General features: G+C 41.1%; 2 protein-coding genes across 2 annotated transcripts in view; both read left to right on the top strand.

Annotated features, from left to right (window-relative positions):
• Nucleotides 1-13,717: 13,717 nt before the first annotated feature.
• On the top strand, nt 13,718-15,897 carry znhit2 (zinc finger, HIT-type containing 2). The gene is made up of 2 exons (XM_061040100.1): nt 13,718-13,804; nt 14,034-15,897. Exon 2 carries the CDS (start codon nt 14,093-14,095, stop codon nt 15,830-15,832), a length of 1,740 nt encoding a protein of 579 aa, XP_060896083.1. The 5' UTR covers nt 13,718-13,804; nt 14,034-14,092; the 3' UTR covers nt 15,833-15,897.
• A 1,166-nt stretch (nt 15,898-17,063) lies between these two features.
• lrpprc (leucine-rich pentatricopeptide repeat containing) overlaps nt 17,064-18,302 on the top strand; it is a 57,757-nt gene continuing 56,518 nt past the window's right edge. The window contains exons 1-2 of the mRNA XM_061040092.1: nt 17,064-17,267; nt 18,078-18,280. Coding sequence (XP_060896075.1) covers nt 17,089-17,267; nt 18,078-18,280 — 382 coding nt within the window. The 5' untranslated portion in view covers nt 17,064-17,088. The remainder of the gene's footprint in view (nt 17,268-18,077; nt 18,281-18,302) is intronic.

Genomic DNA, 18,302 nt, shown 5'->3' with positions numbered 1-18,302 from the left:
TTAACAAAGCAAGGACGATCTTCTCCCTGAGTGGACAGCAAGAAGGCCACCACCTCTGTAGCTGCATCCGTCCTATCTCCATAGTTGGTTCCAGCTCTTTTTCTGTCTGCATTTCAGCTTGGCCCTGAGTTTGTGGCGTCGATCACACCCAAGGGAAACACAGTGAGGATTGTTTGGCTTTGTGGAAAGATTCTCTTTAGATGGTGGGTTCAAGGTAAGGGGTTAGGGGAGTGTAAAAAAAGAAAATGATGAATAACGTAGACAGAGTATTGAAGTGTTGATGTCAGGCTGAGAGAGGGATAGGGAGCTCTGAAGGGGAAAGAACGTTTGTAGGTTCTCAGTCATCCAGGTCATGGTGAATCAAAGTTTGATCCAAAGGCAACTGGACAGATGTTACCAAGTACTAAGTTGCCTCTGGATCAAGCTGCTATAAACAATCCTATACATTTATTTATCATTGTAGATGACCTGTGAGTGTCATTTCTATTCCTCATGAGAGCAAGTGTACTGTTTGCCCCGCTTAAGTGTCCATTGTGTTAAATCTGTACCACCTCCTAAATCCTAGCACAGGCTGGTTGAGTCAAACAAGAATCAGACGAACCTAAATTATCATTTGTTGGTCATTAATAAAACATTCATTTTATGTTTTGTCTTACAAATCTCAACAGTCACATCACAACAGATAATAGTAATGACATTAGAAAATAAGATTTCTGCTTTTGCCTCCTCCAACCTACTTCAGTATACAGGAAGAAAACGTTATTTTTCTCTCACTATATTATGTTTTCTATAATGACGCCACTCAAGGACTGGCGCTAAATCAAACAGATGTAAGGCCTGCAAGCTGCATACTGTAGAGTATCAAATGTATGGATACAGAACCTTAGTTGTCTCAACTGAGAGAAAGCGAACACAAGTTGAGAGGAGCCTGTATATTCAAGAAACCACCAATAAGAACCAATGCAAAACTTCACTGTATAACAACAAAGGGTGTTAGTCTGTGGAACAACTGTGATGAAGAGCTGAAAAAGTGCAACACTATATTCAAACTAAAAAAAATAAAATATTGAATAGTTATGAGCTGGAGCAGTGATTTATCTTTTTTTCTGTTTTCTGTTTAGTTATTTCTTGTCTGACAGCTTTGGTTCATCTGTTCCCATTATTTTGTTATTGTTTTTCCAAAATCTTAATTTGTTTAGGCCAACAAGTCCAGCATCATACACTACCAGACCAGAAACGTTTTTAACAAATTAATTATATTTGAGTTATTGATTTGTTGCTATGGATCCCGTTTGTTTTTTCTCCTTTTTTAGGCTCATTTATAAACAGCTCACCATTAGTCACTAACAAAACAAGCAAGACCACAGATTGTTAATGAAAGATTCAAACATATCCACTCTGTCTGTCAATCTGACTCACATAATGTATGCGTGTGTGTGTGTGTGTGTGTGTGTGTGTGTGTGTGTGTGTGTGTGTGTGTGTGTGTGTGTGTGTGTGTGTGTGTGTGTGTGTGTGCTTAAGCACAGCGAGATCCTAGCTTGCCCTGCCACAGAATGGAATGGGTAACCATTGTCCATGTCCATTATTGATGATGTCATTAAAATATGCACAAGGACAAAATAGGCGATGCTGTGAAGGGCTTTGAGTGATAGCTCTTCTTGTCTGGTTGGTGTGTGTACTTGGCCTGGACTTTAGTTGTGTCAAATGTGACGTAAGGATGTGTTTAAAACCTACCATTCTGGAATTTATTTAAGGAGCAATTGTGCTCAAAGTATTGAGAGTCAACTCATTATAGTCTTAGGCCTTTTTTTTTTACTAATGTATATGATATTTGCCAAATTAACTTAATTTTTGTGGCGGTGCTCAATTCATTAACATTATAATGTTGTTCTTGTTGTTTATTCTACAAGATAAATTGTCGAGGATCATCGTGTTCGTAGCATTTCAGTGAGAACCACACACCTTGAAAATGTGAAATAGTTCATGTAGCTCAAGAAGGGGAGAATTTTTCAACCCATCAATGACTGCTTAATCTTTCACTGTTGTACCGTGAAGTGTTAGTAAAACTGTCAGACGGTTGCAGTAGGGGGAAAAAAATCAAACATTTGCCTAAAAATCTCAAGAAAGAAACGGGGATGATTAGGCTTCCCGTACTTAAAAGTTGTTCTTAAATACAATACTGGAGAATAAAATGCATGATATCACTCCACCACTTATCATTAAAAGTGTATCAAGAGATCAAATACCTGTACTCAGCAACTTAATGTCCCCTTAACTATCATCATTTAGCTGCGACACATAACTTCCTTGTAGTCACATCGTCAGTGTAAGTTTGAATCCAAGTCTGTGTATGTGTGTGTCTGTGTGTTTTGGTGTCTGTCCAATGCAGTGTGATCTAACAGCAGCTGACAGGCAGGTTTGAGGCCTCTCTCTAGGGTCCTCAGTGTGTGTTTGTGTATATGTGTATATGTGTGCGTGTGTGTGTGTGTGTGTCCTGCTCTAGCGGTGTGTGCTAATTGGAAGCTCAGCGGGACAGGCAGCAGGTCCTCTGTGGTGACTGTGTGCATGTAGACTCCAATACATATCTTCCTCTCCCTTTTGCTCTCTGTCTCACACACACACACACACACACACACACACACACACACACACACACACGCAGCTCAACAGTAGTCTGGTCTGTTAGCCTTTCTACATTTAACATGAGTCCGGTCTGCAGTCTCTTCACTTATTCATCCTTCTCCTCCTCAGCCACCTCCCTCCTGCACTAACCTGAAACGACAGCTGCGGTGTGGCTGACGGAGACCTGCCCACCTCTGCTGTCTCACTGGACATTCAAAACACACACACACACACACACACACACACACACACACACACACACACACACACACACATGCGCGCACACAAACAGACACACACTGTTCCGCCAAGTAGCTGTGTAGGCATTTCCAGATGTAGACAAGAGAAGAGAAGAGAAGAGAAGAGAAGAGAAGAGAAGAGAAGAGAAGAGAAGAGAAGAGAAGATGTTTATGTGTGTCTGGATAGATGGTGTGCAATCGATGGTATCCCGAACAGGCTAAGGACCAGATATGAGGGGGATTGAGGGAAATGATGACACATTCACCTTCTCCTGGGAAATCTCCCAACACACACACACTTACATGCATTTATGAACATGTGATCACATTCATGCATTCGCATACCTTCAGATGCACATGATGTAAAGAAAACAATGAAAAATAAAACACACACAATATGTTGGGAAAAAGTTGAGAAGGGCAAATGTCGCAGTGGAGTGATGATTGACCTTCGTCATTCTGTCTTTCATTTCCACAGTTTCGCACAAAAACACAACATTTTGGGACTTTGAGAGGACCGGAATTAATAATGGACACTTTCCTGATCCTTAAGGAACCTATCTCTTCACTTGACCTCTGTCAACAGATCCTGCAATGTTATCATCTCTGGTATAGGGTCTCAAGGTTTTGCCCGAGGTCACTTTGATCCTCAGATACATCAGATGTTTGGTTGAGATCATTCTACTGTCCCTGATGGAAATGGAAGAACAAGGTTTTGGTTTAGGTACTTGGGCTTGATTAAACATAATAACTGTATCAGTGAACGATATCTGAAGTCAAGTTTTCTGACAGAACGTGTGTCTAACGCTGAAATGAAAATGGATGACATTTTCACAAATGTGTAAAAGAAAGGTTTCGAAACGGTGATCTGACATTGCTCCAGTGTGTGTGTGTGTGTGTGTGTGTGTGTGTGTGTGTGTGTGTGTGTGTGTGTATGTGTGTGTGTGTGTGTGTGTTTTGGGGGTTGGATGTCAGTTTCTTTACTGCATGTCTGACAGCCAGCATATGATCCTGAGATATCATGACAGCTGCCTTCACACCCTTCTCACCATACACACACATACACGCACACACACACACGCACACACACACGCACACGCACACACACACACACACACACACACACACACCACATACATGAATGACAGCCTCGCCACCCTGTGACAGACCTGCTACATCCACCTGCAGCCAACAGGCTCAAGGACAGAGAGGTGAATGGGTTGAGGGTACAACAGAGGTTGGGATTAAGAGTTTGGTTTAAGGCTAGACAGGAAACAGATACAAGGAGGGACAAGACACCAAGGGGCTGGTGGTTGGATTGATAGATGTCGAAGGTCAAGAGGAGATATAAGCAAAGCTAGGAGCGGGAAGAAAGAGATTGTTGGATTGACAATAATAGAAGAGGACATTCTTGACCAAACAGGCAGTAAACTAACATTTAAAACATTCCATGGCATTAAAAACAAAACTGCTTCTTCTCAAGACATTCAATCAATCTCAAAAAGTGTTTCTTGAGACCAGTTTTTCATGGACAACCCTCATCCCAACCTCCAAGTGCCACAGCGTTTGGTTCTGTTGAAGGGCGGTGGTAGAGGTATTATTCATTGTTTTGGCTTCTTTATCGGGGAACAATTTCTGGCAGTGTCATTCTCAGCTATCACTAATGTGAAAAGACATGTCTGATATTCAACGCTCTATAAATCAAACGCATGGGAAGTATACAAACAAGGATTGAGAGGAGAATGAGAACAGAGAAAAACAGAAAAAGGCAGATTGCAGATGTATGAATTATTTTCCCCATTAGTTTGCTGTGTATCATTCTGTTGATCCACTCTTTCCGCGTACCGATTCTCACGGATGAGGGGGCCTGTGTCTCCTCTGATGATGACAGGCGTGTTGTTGACATAAGCGTTGGGTTATTCATCTGCATGCTTGTTTGTTTGCGTCCTACTGTCCCCTTCCATTCGCTCAATCCTCCAGAGTTGGCACAGTGACAATTTGCAGAATATAAAAACTTGATCGGATTTGATTTCCAGACAGCCGTGTGAAAGTGAAGTCAACAACAGGCTCACACGAGGTGAAAATCAACACTCTGAGGAGGGGAAACAAAACACAAACATGAGGTCTCTGTGTCGTGATGCAAATGGCTGAAGAAAGAGATTAGAGCGGGAGAGAGTTTAAGTGATGTGCGTTTTCATTTTGGATTAAAAGTTGTGAAGAGAAAGCTTTCATAAATTCAGACTAAAATAAGCTTAAATTCAGACAAGAACATCTACCAAAAGCTTCCTTGTAGCTATGAAACGCGAGGATAACAAGACCCAGGCACTGTTAAAATGATCCTTTTAACAAACATTACTTTGTTTGCTATACTTTCAATGCACATAAAGACACAGAAAGATTCATTTGAGACTTAGACATGATTCTGTTTCAGGGCTTTTACTTAAAAATACTATCAATATGTACTCAAACACACATACACAGTTATACAGAGTACCCCGTGCTGTGCTCAAGGGCAGGCTCACCGTAGGCCTTTTCCCAAAGCAGAGGTGATGTGTCCTGGTCCACTAATGTCAACATCGCAGCCAGGGTCGAAGAGCTGTCAAACATGCTAACACACAACCTTTTCCAGCTTACACTAACACAGTCAGAGTGTGTGATTTTGTGCATCCCCAAAATGCCAAGTGCCCCCCTGTACCATTTCAACATTTCAAAGAGTTCCTCTATTGTGTTTCCGCACTTTGCCCGTAAGCTACACAAGCACATGCATCCTATATGTTCATGGTGTCTAATGTCTAGTTGTGTGTTTGTATACCTCCTGATGTTACAACTGATCATATTTGCTGCATTCACTGAATTCAAGCGTTTTCATCATTATGTGACTTCTGAGAAAAACAACTGAGCACTGAAACTGTTCATTTCAAATGTGCCTCTATAACACAAATCAGTCAGATCAAATGCAAGTCTTTTCATTTCAGATTTATATGTTGTAATGCTTTTACTTGAGTGGAAGTTTGTTTTTTCTACGCCCTGTATCTAACGCTCATATCTACAGTATATGGAGCAGCATTGCTTTGATTGCCTATGAAGTCGGGTTCAGGCTTTCATGTTCAGCATGTCTTTCAATTACTTCTAAAATCCTTTGATGTTATAATTTGTCTATGACTTGAGGATTTGACAAAACACCTGCAAAGGGAACAACATTCATATCAGCCCAAACAGCATTTTGTATTTTGCGCTCGTAAGCAAATGCTAAAGCAAAGGAAAATGTCACTTGATGGGGCGCTGATGGCCTAGCAGTTAGATTGTGTCCCATGTACAGTACGGAGCCTATCGACTTCCAGGCGGGGGGCAAGGTTTCAAATCTGACCTGCAGCTCCTTTCACACATGTCATTCCCCACTTTCTCCCTCTTCTCTCACTCTATCCACTGTCCTATGAAATAAAGGTATAAAAGTACTAATCATCACTTTAACATTTGTTGCATTAGCATTACGCTTAAAGAGTTTAGGCAAAGTTAAGTGTCATCTTCTGGCTAAAAGCCTGGAGAAGCTTTAGTAAATATTATAGCTAAGCTTTAGCAGCAATCATAGATTTTTAAAAAATGTAAGTGGATATGTTGTGAACCACTTCTTATATATATTTAAAAAGCCAATTTTTTAGATTGTGGGAAATCGAACTACTGCATTCCAAAAAAAAAAAAAAATCGAAGAATATCTGCAGTGTGCTACACAGAATAACAGATTGGGTTTACTTTTAAATAAACAAATATCGTGCAAAACCTGCATGAGTGTGTCAAGTTTCATCCATCACACAATAATAAGGCACGGACCCACACACTGTAAATGAGTGCAACACACTTCAGGGTCTGGAGATAGCATGCGGTGAAGGCGCGTAGGTGTTGGAGCGTGAAAGGTTTCCCTGCTAATACGGATATAATGATGTGACTATAAGTAAATCAACGTCACAATGCATGCGTGCTGCCCGATCACAGGAACAGTTGTTTTGTTGATCTATTCTTCATGACTCACACCTCATGAAAGAGAGAGTTAAAGATAGATAGAGGTAACTGGAGATGGATGGAGGTTGATAAACAAGAAGAGACGTCGGCCAGTGTGTTGTTTTGATTGCACTGAGAGGGAAGTGGGGCCGACATTGAGTTGGCCTACATTCATGTTGCTTAATGTGTGAGGGGAACAGAGAGACAGCTCTGTGTCTGTCTAATTATTCATCCACACTCACACAAAGAGTGGATGTTATGTTGTTAGGTGTGTTTGTTTGTGTGTGTGTGTGTGTGTACATACATAGTGGATGCTATGAATGATGTTTAATCTATTTATTATATTTCTGTGAACCCTAAAATGGACATTTGTACTCCAGGGAAGGCTCCAGTTACACAAGTGTACAACAAAACATTGGACAGCAGTCCTGCTTATAAGAAAAAATAAAACCATGAGAAATGATTGACATAAAGCTTTAAATAATGGTAACTGGAGGATGACATACATATAAATGGCATGGTTATGATAAAATAATAAAAGTAAAGGAAAATGGATGAATAAATCTTTAAGTGATCTAAACTTGGTTATACAGCTTAGAGGTGCATGCGGTACAAACATATAGATGTTAGTTAGGTAGATATGGTACAGAAAGCAAAAAAATGTAAATACAGCTCGATTGATTTAAACATAATTTCCATATTGACATACAGTAGTTTATCATAGTTTTGAATTTCGGGTGGTATCTGGGATTGCTTATAAGAATTCAAGGGGAATCCCATTTCGATCCAACCCTTTTGCGGGGTATCTTCAAACAAAAAAAAGGGTTAGAACCAGTGATTTAGATTGCATGTGTTTGTGTATATCACCCTAGATGAGTCAGAGTCCCTCCCTTTTTTCAGAAGTGACTGACTTGAATAAGATTTTCACTTTTTGACTTTAAAGTGCAGATCGATCTCCGACTGATATCCAAAAGACAGACACACACATTCACACAAGCACATAAACATATCAAAGCACAGTTGTCACTGGGATTTTAGTGACTTAGAGCGTCGTCCCCTTGCGAACAGAAGCTTGAAGCTGTGATCTTCACATACATGACACCTCAGCTCAACAGCGTCCACACACACACACACACCCACACACACACACACACACACGGAATGGATGTCTCTGCTCTGCCTCTCCTGTTGTCACATTCTCACTTCCTGATTTAGACAGACAGCGAGCAATCCTCTGGGAAACAGACACACTTCTCCCTTTCCTTCCCTTGCTCCTTCCGCCATTCCTTCCACTTTCTTGATCCGCTGCTCCCTCTCGTGGGGATGGAGGGAGGCGGGGCCGGAGGTTAGACTGATGGAAGCGGGTGATACGCTGATACACAGCCAGTCTCAGGTTTGCTCCTGCGGGAACAGAGTGATGGAGAAGAGAAGAGAGACGGGGAGGTAGCATGAAAAACATGGAAGTCTCTCTGTGTTTTTTTTTTTTTTTTTTTTACATTCATGAGAACACAGAGAGGGGGGTCAGGCTTTTTACAAACAGAAAAAGAATAACAAAAGAAATAAGACTTTCTTACAAATTGTGACCCACCTTCACTATATTCAGAAGCAATTATCAAATCAAACAATTTGACATTTTTTGGAAATCTGGAAATCCTATTTACTGTTAATAGAATTTCAACAAATGGACCCAAGCTCAATAGTTTTTATATGAAACTTAAACATATCTATAAGAATTTCAGGAATTTGTGTTTCTCTGAACAATTTGAGATTTAAATCATAAGAAGTGTCTTGGATAAGGGTTTGAATGTCATCTTTCCACATGTTTTTAACATGTCTGTTACTCTACTGAAGAAGTCAGGCACATTGCCCAAACTATTCCCAGTGGATTTGTACTTTTTCCAGAACCTGCTCTTATGAACACTCTGCAAGCTTCAGCCCATTTTGAAAGAACAATACCATAATATACTGTGAATAATAAACATGCTTTCTAGTAACGTCTCCCCCCTGTCACTTAGTGTAAAAAAGATAAAAGACTGCCAGTCTTTGCAATAATAAATGTTCACTTATTTCTTAGCTTTATTGAAAATACATCTATTGATTTATTTGACTTACTAACTTACTAAATTTTGGGTGCATAACTGTTTATACTAAGTTCCTGAACACTATCATGTTGTAATATATAATATAATTGCAATACAGAACTATAACATGTTCCATTAAATAGGTTTCAGGTAACTGACGTCAAACAGATCTCACAAAATATGCCATGAAACAGTATTGCAGTTTTAAATCCTGTACAAAATTCCTAATACAATCAGAGAAAAGAACATTGCATCATAAATACCCTCTAACTAGCACCTTAAAGAAATAAAAATTGTACAAAAATATATAATAAATTAAGACTACTTTTAATTATGTCTTAAGGAATCCACACTGTCCCCCATTATTTTAGCATTAAACAAAAGCTCATTAACAAATGGCACTGTCCCTTCTTCTTTCAAACATGCAATTGTCAGTCCACCAAGAAAACACACCTTGACCCCAGTGACCAGAACAACAGGCCCATCTTTAACTTACTTTTTATAGGATTCTGAAAAAATATCTCTGCCTACCTTTACACTTTCATTATCCTTGACAAATTTCAGTCTTTCAGTCTAAAACTCATCACAGTACAGAATCCACTATGCTCAAAGTTTACAAAGAAATCGTATTCTCCGATGACTCTGGTTGTTGAGCTACTCTTGCCCTGCTCAATCTAAGAGCAGCTTTTGACACTGTTGACTATGACATTCTGTTAAAACCTCTAGGATGAAGTTGGTCTAAAGCCCTGAAATAGTTATAACTATTTTCTTAAAGACAGAGGGAATTGTTTCTCCTCCTCTGCCACCCTTAAGTTCGGCGTCCCCCAAGGATCAATTTTGGGACCCCTACTATTTTCACATGCTATGGACCCCAACTGTTTTCACATGCTTCCCCTTGGCTCAGTCTTTAGAAAACGCAACATCTTTTATCATTGTTAAACAGATGGCATGCAATTTTATCAATTTTCAATTGACAGCACATACTTGTTGCAGAGCCTCTTTCACTGTCTAAAGGAGGTAAAATGTCCAAAAATCTAATAAAAAAGAGCTAAACACTCTTTTCATGGATTTCCCACCAGAATGTTTGTCAAAAAAATTGTTTCAATTTATTCTGTTTTCCTCTTAAATCCTGCAGCTACACTGCCAAAACTGAGTTATGGTTATATTTGGTTGGCATTTGTTAATAAAACCAGTTTTTCTTGATGTGTGTGATGCCTGTTTATCACATATAGGGAGAATCTTAAATTCAAAATTGCTGTGATGAGGTTTCTTTCTCCTTTCTCCTGCCAGTTTATTTTTCCTGTCACTGCTGTCAACAACCACGCTAGGTCACTGAGAGGCTACCTCTCCATCTACCTCTGTTTTAACACATCACACGCCGCTCTGCACCAGTCACACATACACACACACAGAGTCAGAAGGAGAGTCCATTGGTTGAGGCAGACCAAGAAGCTGCACAGGAAGCAGGGATTTGTTTATATGGATTGAGTGTCTTGGCAAAGGTGGTCAATTAGATGAGGGAAGACAGAGAGAAGAGGGGGGGTTCTCCTTGTAAAGAACTGAAAATAATAGGTAAATAATAGATCCCAGAGATTAATTATTGAAGGAGTACATTGATGCTTTCATGCTGGGAAGCTGAGTTTACATTCCTGGGCTCATTCATGAAAAAGGGCATATGGAGGAAAACTGAAAGGAGGATGAGGAACAGGATGTTGTTGTATGTCAGGTATCAGGTTTGGTTCAGTGATCTAGCTGAGAGTTATTTTTTTAATAATATATCATACTTGGCACTTATATAAGGATATATTGTTATCATCTGTGTTATTGAATTTGTCAGAATATTGTCATGTTATGTATACACTACATATTAATAGTTTATATATTTTCATTCATTTTTATTTTTGTTATTTTCACTGCAGCAATTTTCAGAGTTTTTATTATTTTTTTCTCTCTCTCAATATCTTTATTGTTCATCTGTGATTCAGTTTATATTTCACATGTACTTTGAGTGTATTTTCTAATCAATGCAAACTGTGTTCTGCTCTAATTGGTACTGCAATCCAGCCCACGAGAATCCTGCAAAACAATAGTTTTAATTATAGCCGGTCACTAAATAAATAATTTTATGCACAAACACCTCTTGCCTAATTTCTCAATGTGCTACAGGTTGGATTTTTGCCATTCTTTATTCTAACATCTTCATACATTTTGTTATTATTGTACATTTTGAACTTCATTGTCATGAAATTACCAGAAAAAGTTTACTTTGAATGCGCAAAGATGCAGTCAAATACACACACTGAAACACTTGCTTCTGGCTGCTCACATAGAAAGTGGACAAAGACACAGACAGGACCCCCCCCCCCACACACACACACACACACACACACACACACACACACTCATAGTTTTGCTTTTGGGAGTGCACTATGATGCCAAATCCTTTTGAGCTGACAGGTGACAGAACAGTCTACATCAACGTAGGTCACAAACACAAACACAATCACACACACACACACACACACACACACACACACACACACACACACACACACACACACACACACACACACACACACACACACACACACACACACACACACACACACACACACACGTATACCCTGCTGCTGTACGGTGGATAGCTCCAGACATGCCAGGGCTGGACATGCCCAAAAGGCAGAGCCTGTTCCCTGTCACCTATCAGCTGGTGGTAGACAGCGAGGTATGTATTTGTGTGTGTGCCTTTGTTTTTTTTGTTTTTTTAATTTTCACACACACAAAACTACTTTTATATCTGAAAATGTTCATGACCCCTGGGAATGGTCACAAGACAAACAAGTTATACTACACTTTATAGCATATAGTATAATCTGAATATTTAGTGGTGCTCATCAAATGTCCTCATCAAAAAATCAAAAACCTTCTCTTTTATGCATATTAACTGAAAGGGTCCTATAATTGTGAGTTCATTGTGATTGTTTTTTGTGTACGTGTAATGGACAATGTGGGATTAACAATAAATCATACATGTTGTATTAAGAAGAAAAATAAGTATTGTCAAAGGGACCTTTTTTCAATTAAAATGTTCAGATTATATCCATGCAAAATGCTTTACATGTAGATTTTTGTATCTACATTTTTTTGCTCAAAGGTGGAGCAGCAACCTGGTTTTCTCGGTTCTACACCACTCTCCAGTTATAGACGTCATTACATGTCATACCTGCCTTTTCTGTCAGTGTCGAGACTGTCTACTAAAAACGAAAATACTAAACCTGTGCTAATGACTCATGGAAAAGGACAAAAACATTTGCAACCTTTTTTAACCTGGACTCGATTTTACAGCACTTCATTTCATCAGTTTAGCAGTCAGTGAGTAAGCTCGTGGATGAAGTGTTGGGGGTACATACATGTCACAGGACATGCCAGGGCAGAATAAAGGAGACACGAGGAGGCAGCAGCCTGCCCAGGACTGCTGGCACAGCAGCCAGGGGCGGGGCCAAGACAGCATGGCACACGTCAACCTCAGACCCCCCTCCTCCCCCCTCTTTCCCCATGGGCTGTGACAGGCGGCACGGGAACCCCTTGGCCCAGTCAGGGGTGGACAGCCATCTGACAACTCCCCACCTGCATGACCTTTACCATGCTTGACCCCCTGCAGGAGACAATCACCTCACAGCAAACAGCCCCACGGGAGATGTAGACACACAGCACAGTCAGGAATCAACCAAATAGACAGACACGCATGACGCACATACATATTGACATAAAGTAAGACAGCAGGGCAGTTAGTCGGAATACAACATGCACACATGTGATGAGTGATTCAGGGTCTGTGCAGCAGCTTAAAAAAGGAACTATGCACCACTTGATCAAATGGACTGACAAAAAGGAATTAAAAAATGTGTCAAATGATGGGACTGGACAGGACCAATTGGTCTAAATGACAAAACATCACAAATTGGAAATCATTATTTTTTTCACAGCTTACATATTGTTTTTACACACTTTGGTTGATTAAACCTCGATTCAATATTTTACAAAGACATGGAATTGAATGTGACCATTTCTAACATATTACTAAATATTTTCAGGGTATTATGACCAGATTCTTATTTTTGATATTCATTGCTTACTTTTGTCACCTTATTTCAACTCTGTCACTTTATCTCATAACTGGTCACTTTAACTTAAACTTGACACTTATGTTTAAATGTCCTGTTTAGTTTTAGTGTATAGTATGGATCTTAATTAGTATATAGTTTAATTAATAATGAATTGCTCTTTAATCGTTATAAATACATTGTAAATTTATCTTTATTTATTCTTATATATTCTTATTTTATTTTTACTCATCTGCACGCTCTTCTTTTTTTCTTTCACAGCTGCAACACTTGAATTTCCCCACTGGGGATCAATAAAGGATTTTCTTATCTTATATCCTTGTGAAGATATGACAAATTATTTGGTCATTTTCTTATCAGGTTCGAGAAAAGCAAATATGAAATACAATATAGGTTACACTTTTCTTGACCTTGAAAACAGAGTTTTAAACATCTTGGTAAGACATTTCATCTTTCATTCAAAAGCTATTCAAATATTTTTTGTGAAACGTTTTTTTTTTTTTTACCTGTATTACGCTTTGTGAATACAATCACATGCTACTTATAAAGTTATTGTTATCATAATATCAGGCTGCAAGTTTGAGTGGTGGCAATTTTGTAAGCGGCGCTTGAAGTGGAAACACAAAAAAAAAAAAAAAACAGCTGTCAGTTTCTGTTACGTCATCAACAGGCGACGGGTTAGCTTCCATAGCTCAACATCACCAAAACGTTTGCTTCGTTGGAATATACGAAGAAAGTAAGTGTACCTTGTTCTTAAATTCATTTAAAGCGTGTTACACGTAACGTACTCGCTGCCTAGAGTGCTTCATTTTCGATCTTTAAAGCCATTTGTAGACGGTTAAGGGAGGTAAAGCACACGCTGTTAGTGTTGGTTGTTAAAGGTGAAACATGTCGAAGTACCATTAGCTGCAGTTAAATAACAAAGAGGTGGCATACTGTAATAACGTTATGTTTTTGTATCTGTAGGTTAGGTGACCTGTTTGGGTGACTTGCTCTTCCTTTTGGGACAACTTCTTCTGTTCTGCTGGTGATGAATCCAATAATTAGACGGAGACTTCCTCCGTCTGTCAGGAGTCTTCTGACAGACCTCAGTCCGAAGCAGCTGTGGACTGACACAGAGCCTGACACACAGCCTGACACCGTGACCACAGATGGGATTCATCTCCCCTCTAGAGGAACTGCTTTACAAGAGGAGTTCCTCACTCCAGCAAAGACACAAGACGAAGAGGCTCCAGCAAACGATGTTAAAGCAGGGACGAGTGCGGTCTGCGTGTTGTGTAAATGTAAGACCTCTTGTTACACCTGCCCTCGGTGCAGCGTACATTACTGCAGCCTGGCTTGCTACCAGAGCCCGGATCACTCTGTGTGCTCTGAGGAGTTTTACAAGGAGTCTGTTCTCCGGGAGCTGAAGGATATGGGGAAAACGGAAAGTGAGGGGAGAAAGAAAATGCAGGATGTTCTTGTTGGGCTCAGACAAAAAGCGGAGGGGACCGATGGGGGAATGGAAACTCTGTTAAAAGAAGCAGGTGTTGTGTCACGTGACGGAGAGGTAATGGAGAAAGTACAGGTGGTGGAGCTACTGTCCAGGTTAGCAGAGCTTCAGCAGTCCGGAGTAGGGAGTGAAGCAGAGATCGAGGCTATTTTGAGGAAACTTGAAGAGATCGGTGGAGGGGACGTGCCGCCTGAACACGTCGATAAGGACACCGTCGATGCAGAGGGTGAGCTGGAATTGGCCGATCGACTCTCGGGGCTTGATATTGACAAACTGTCAGAGGAGGAACTCTGGGAACTTCTCGACAGTAAAGATAAAGAGACTTTTACGGGAATGATGAAGAGTGGAGCGTTCGGTGGGCTTGTCCCCTTGTGGGTCCCTTGGTGGGAGGAGCATGAAGAGGGAGCGAGGGCCCTGGTGGAGGAGCTAGAGCTTGACGAGGGAGGGAGTAAACCGAACACGGAGCACGCAGCAGCTGCGGCTCTGCTAGACGGTGATGTTGAGGCGCAAAAAAAAGTGGTTCAGAACGGGGACGCAACTGCTTCGAAGTTGCAAAAAATTAAAGGAGAAAAAGGAAAAGAAACAAGCAAGGACAAGAGAGGTTCAGCAGTTCCTTACGTCCCTCCAATTTCTGCAAAAATACCAAAGTTGAGCTCCTTATGTGCAAATCCATCTCCCCTGGTGTGCTACGGTTTGGTCAATGCACTATACGGCTACACCTTCACACTGTGCCTGTTCAACAATGACACTGATTCACTGATGTTTGAGATCTGTGACATGATTCTTGCTCTGTCAGAGGCCCTGAACTCCAACAGGGTGTTTAACTCGGTCCGCGAGGCTTTAGAATGTGGAGAAACTCTCATTTTGGACGGAGGTTACCTAGACAAGGAGGATCCTATTGCCCCAACCAGGGCAGTGGAAGCGGTCGCCCACATCATGACCGGCAGAGGCAGGAAAGACGCCACAGGATACTGCCTGGCAGCCTTGAGTCAGCTTCGCTCAGTGCTCTCGCGGGCTAGAAGTACGCTGTCCAAAGAGGGAGCTGACGGGGAAAGGAGACAGAAGTACTTCCTTTCGAGCAAGAAGTGTGAATTCTTTCAGGCCTGGGTGTCGGACAACGAACGCAGGACTCGTACGCTCGCCATCGAGTTGTGGAATGAACACGGTAGAAGAGAGAGTGTCCGGAGCAGCATGGAGAAAGCAAAGACTGTAGTGGAGCAGAACTTGAAGAAGAGGAAAAGCAAAGGGAAGCATAGCTTAATCGAAGAACTGAGATGATTATTTCTTAACACTGTTGTTTGTAGAAGTTCATGATGTAATAAAAATACATTTGTTTACCCAAATGATCTTGTCTGTCTTTAAAATGTAACTTCTAAAATGTAAAAACTGCATTCATAGTATACTGTCATACACAGTGTTCAAGTTGACAGGTACAATCATAGCATTGTGTTTTAGTGTATTACTGTAGTTAATTAGTTAGAAAAAATAGTATAAAACAGATACAACCACAAAATATTTGCAGTCATCTTTCATTTGATGAGGTTCTTATTAACTGTTGGAATAAGTTGTGAATAAACTCATAAGACAAATATAAGTGACATAAATGTTAATTTAGGCATGTGGACCTGTGGTGTGTGCTTAAGATTTTAAGATGTAAGTTGTAAAAGATGCCTGTGACTTACATTTTTTGGGGGGTATTTCATTAACTGCACATTAATGTAAAGGATGTAAAGAACAAAAAAAATACACTAAGAACCTTAACTAAGTCCACCAGCAACATCTGGAGTTAACTTAGGTTTTAGGAGCAGGACCACGCCTAAAACCACACCTCCAATTACCTGACAGCCTGACTTAACACCTGGTCACCTCACCACACCCCGTTTGTCTCAGATCCTTCTACCCACCCTCCCTTCTTCCTCATCCCTTCCCTCCTTCCTTATTTCTTCCCATCCAACTCGGCACACGCCTCTCCCTCGTCTCTCTCATTTTCAGGTACAGTCTGGGGGGCCGTAATAAGTTCGGGTGGATTCAAACCCGAGACGGAACCCCCCCCACTCTGAGTCTCTCGCTCGCCCGATCAACCTCCCAGACCAGCCCGAAAGAAGACGGCCATCTCACACCTACACCCCTCTCATAACACATGCATCCGTCAATACATCTTACAATTCACATTAAATGTTCAAACTAATTCTGTTGTGGCGTGGTCCTTGCTAGTGAACTGTTGGTTGGGCTTTGTAACTATAATGGCTTCCTCCCAGGAGAGTCTTGTAATTTGTTTCAGAGGAGGATATCCTCACACTGAACTTAAATGCTTAAAACAATCATGATCAACAAGGGTCTTGTTGTGTCATCAGACAAATTAACTTCAGGTAAGCTGTACTTAGTTATGGGGCATTATAATATTAACACTACACTCCAAAACTAGAGTGCTGTGCGCCACATTCATGAACTCTCGTTGTTGGCGCTCTCGCGTTGTTTTCTCTGACTGGACTGGTCACGTGGTGCGGACGTCCTTCCACAGTGTGACAGAAAACATGGCTGCGCTCTTGAGATCAGCTCGGCTACTCAAGTTTTCGCCTTCGGGCTTGCTTCAGATCACAGGCACCAAAAGAACCGGACCGCCAATCGGTCGACTGTACAGCGGAGCTCTCCGCGGAAGCGAGGCCGGAGTGTGTTCCCGACAGACCGGCCGTGCATCGGGAAACGTGTCCAGGTATCACGTCTGCTAAGCTGTGAAGCTGTTATCCACGCGTGAAGCAGAGATGTCATTGAGGCTCAATGACAACCACAGACAAACAATATCCACATTAATATGACCTGCTGTGTTAAATTGAGTGTGTTTACATGTGTGGTATCCGAGAATAAGAGACATACGACATGAATAGTTAGCTCACTTATTATGCACCCATCGCTCCCGTTTACATAAAGTGATGATCAGATGTTGTGTAACTAAGCCAATGCCAACTATTCAATTCAGTATTTTAATAATTTAGCCGAATATAGCGTCTTAACTCGTAAAGATTATGCTACTTTTAGTATTCAGTGTTGTCATTCAGTATTTAATCAGGTGCTGGCTTTAAACAAAAGGTCCACACATGGAGACCAGCCGTCTGTGCTGTCATGCAATAGTTAATTTGATCGAAATATTTAGTGTTCCTTTTATCACGAAGTTAAAATCATATGCCACACATTGCAGTTAGTGATCGGCAACAGCCAGGTTTTTGTTCTGCTGGACCTTTTTTTCTTCTCAAGGTCAAACCCCCTCTTCAAAACTTTGGGCAGGCAGAGCATCTTGAGATGTATCTGTATTACTGCTTTTTGGATCTGTGTTTTGCAGTGCATACACATAGTTTTTACTATTCAGGAGGTCAAAGGTGGCTGTTTATGTCTCATATGAAATCACAGAAGAATAATCTGAGTTCCTCTGTTTTTTGTTCTTTGACCTCTCTCACCCCTTCTTCACCATACTATCGCCCTCGACCCATCTCTGCTTACTCTGCCGCAACTGTCTAATTCTCTACAGTCGTCTGGGGCCATATGCTGTTGGATGTGTTCGTAACTATGCTGTGGCCACGGAGCAGAAAGAGGAAGGCAGTACTGGGGTGCGGACCAAACAGGTGCAGCAATTTGACTGGGCTCTTGCCAAGCTAGACAGCTCTGTGAGGAGAACTGGCCGCATCACAAAGACCCTGCTGCTCCGCATCTTCCATGATATCTGCAGGACGGGTAGGCAGGCATCAAGGGGCTG

Source organism: Labrus mixtus, chromosome 6 (genome assembly GCF_963584025.1).
Source record: "Labrus mixtus chromosome 6, fLabMix1.1, whole genome shotgun sequence".
Classification (NCBI taxonomy): Eukaryota; Metazoa; Chordata; class Actinopteri; order Labriformes; family Labridae; genus Labrus; species Labrus mixtus.
This window is presented reverse-complemented; position numbering and strand designations above follow the sequence as displayed.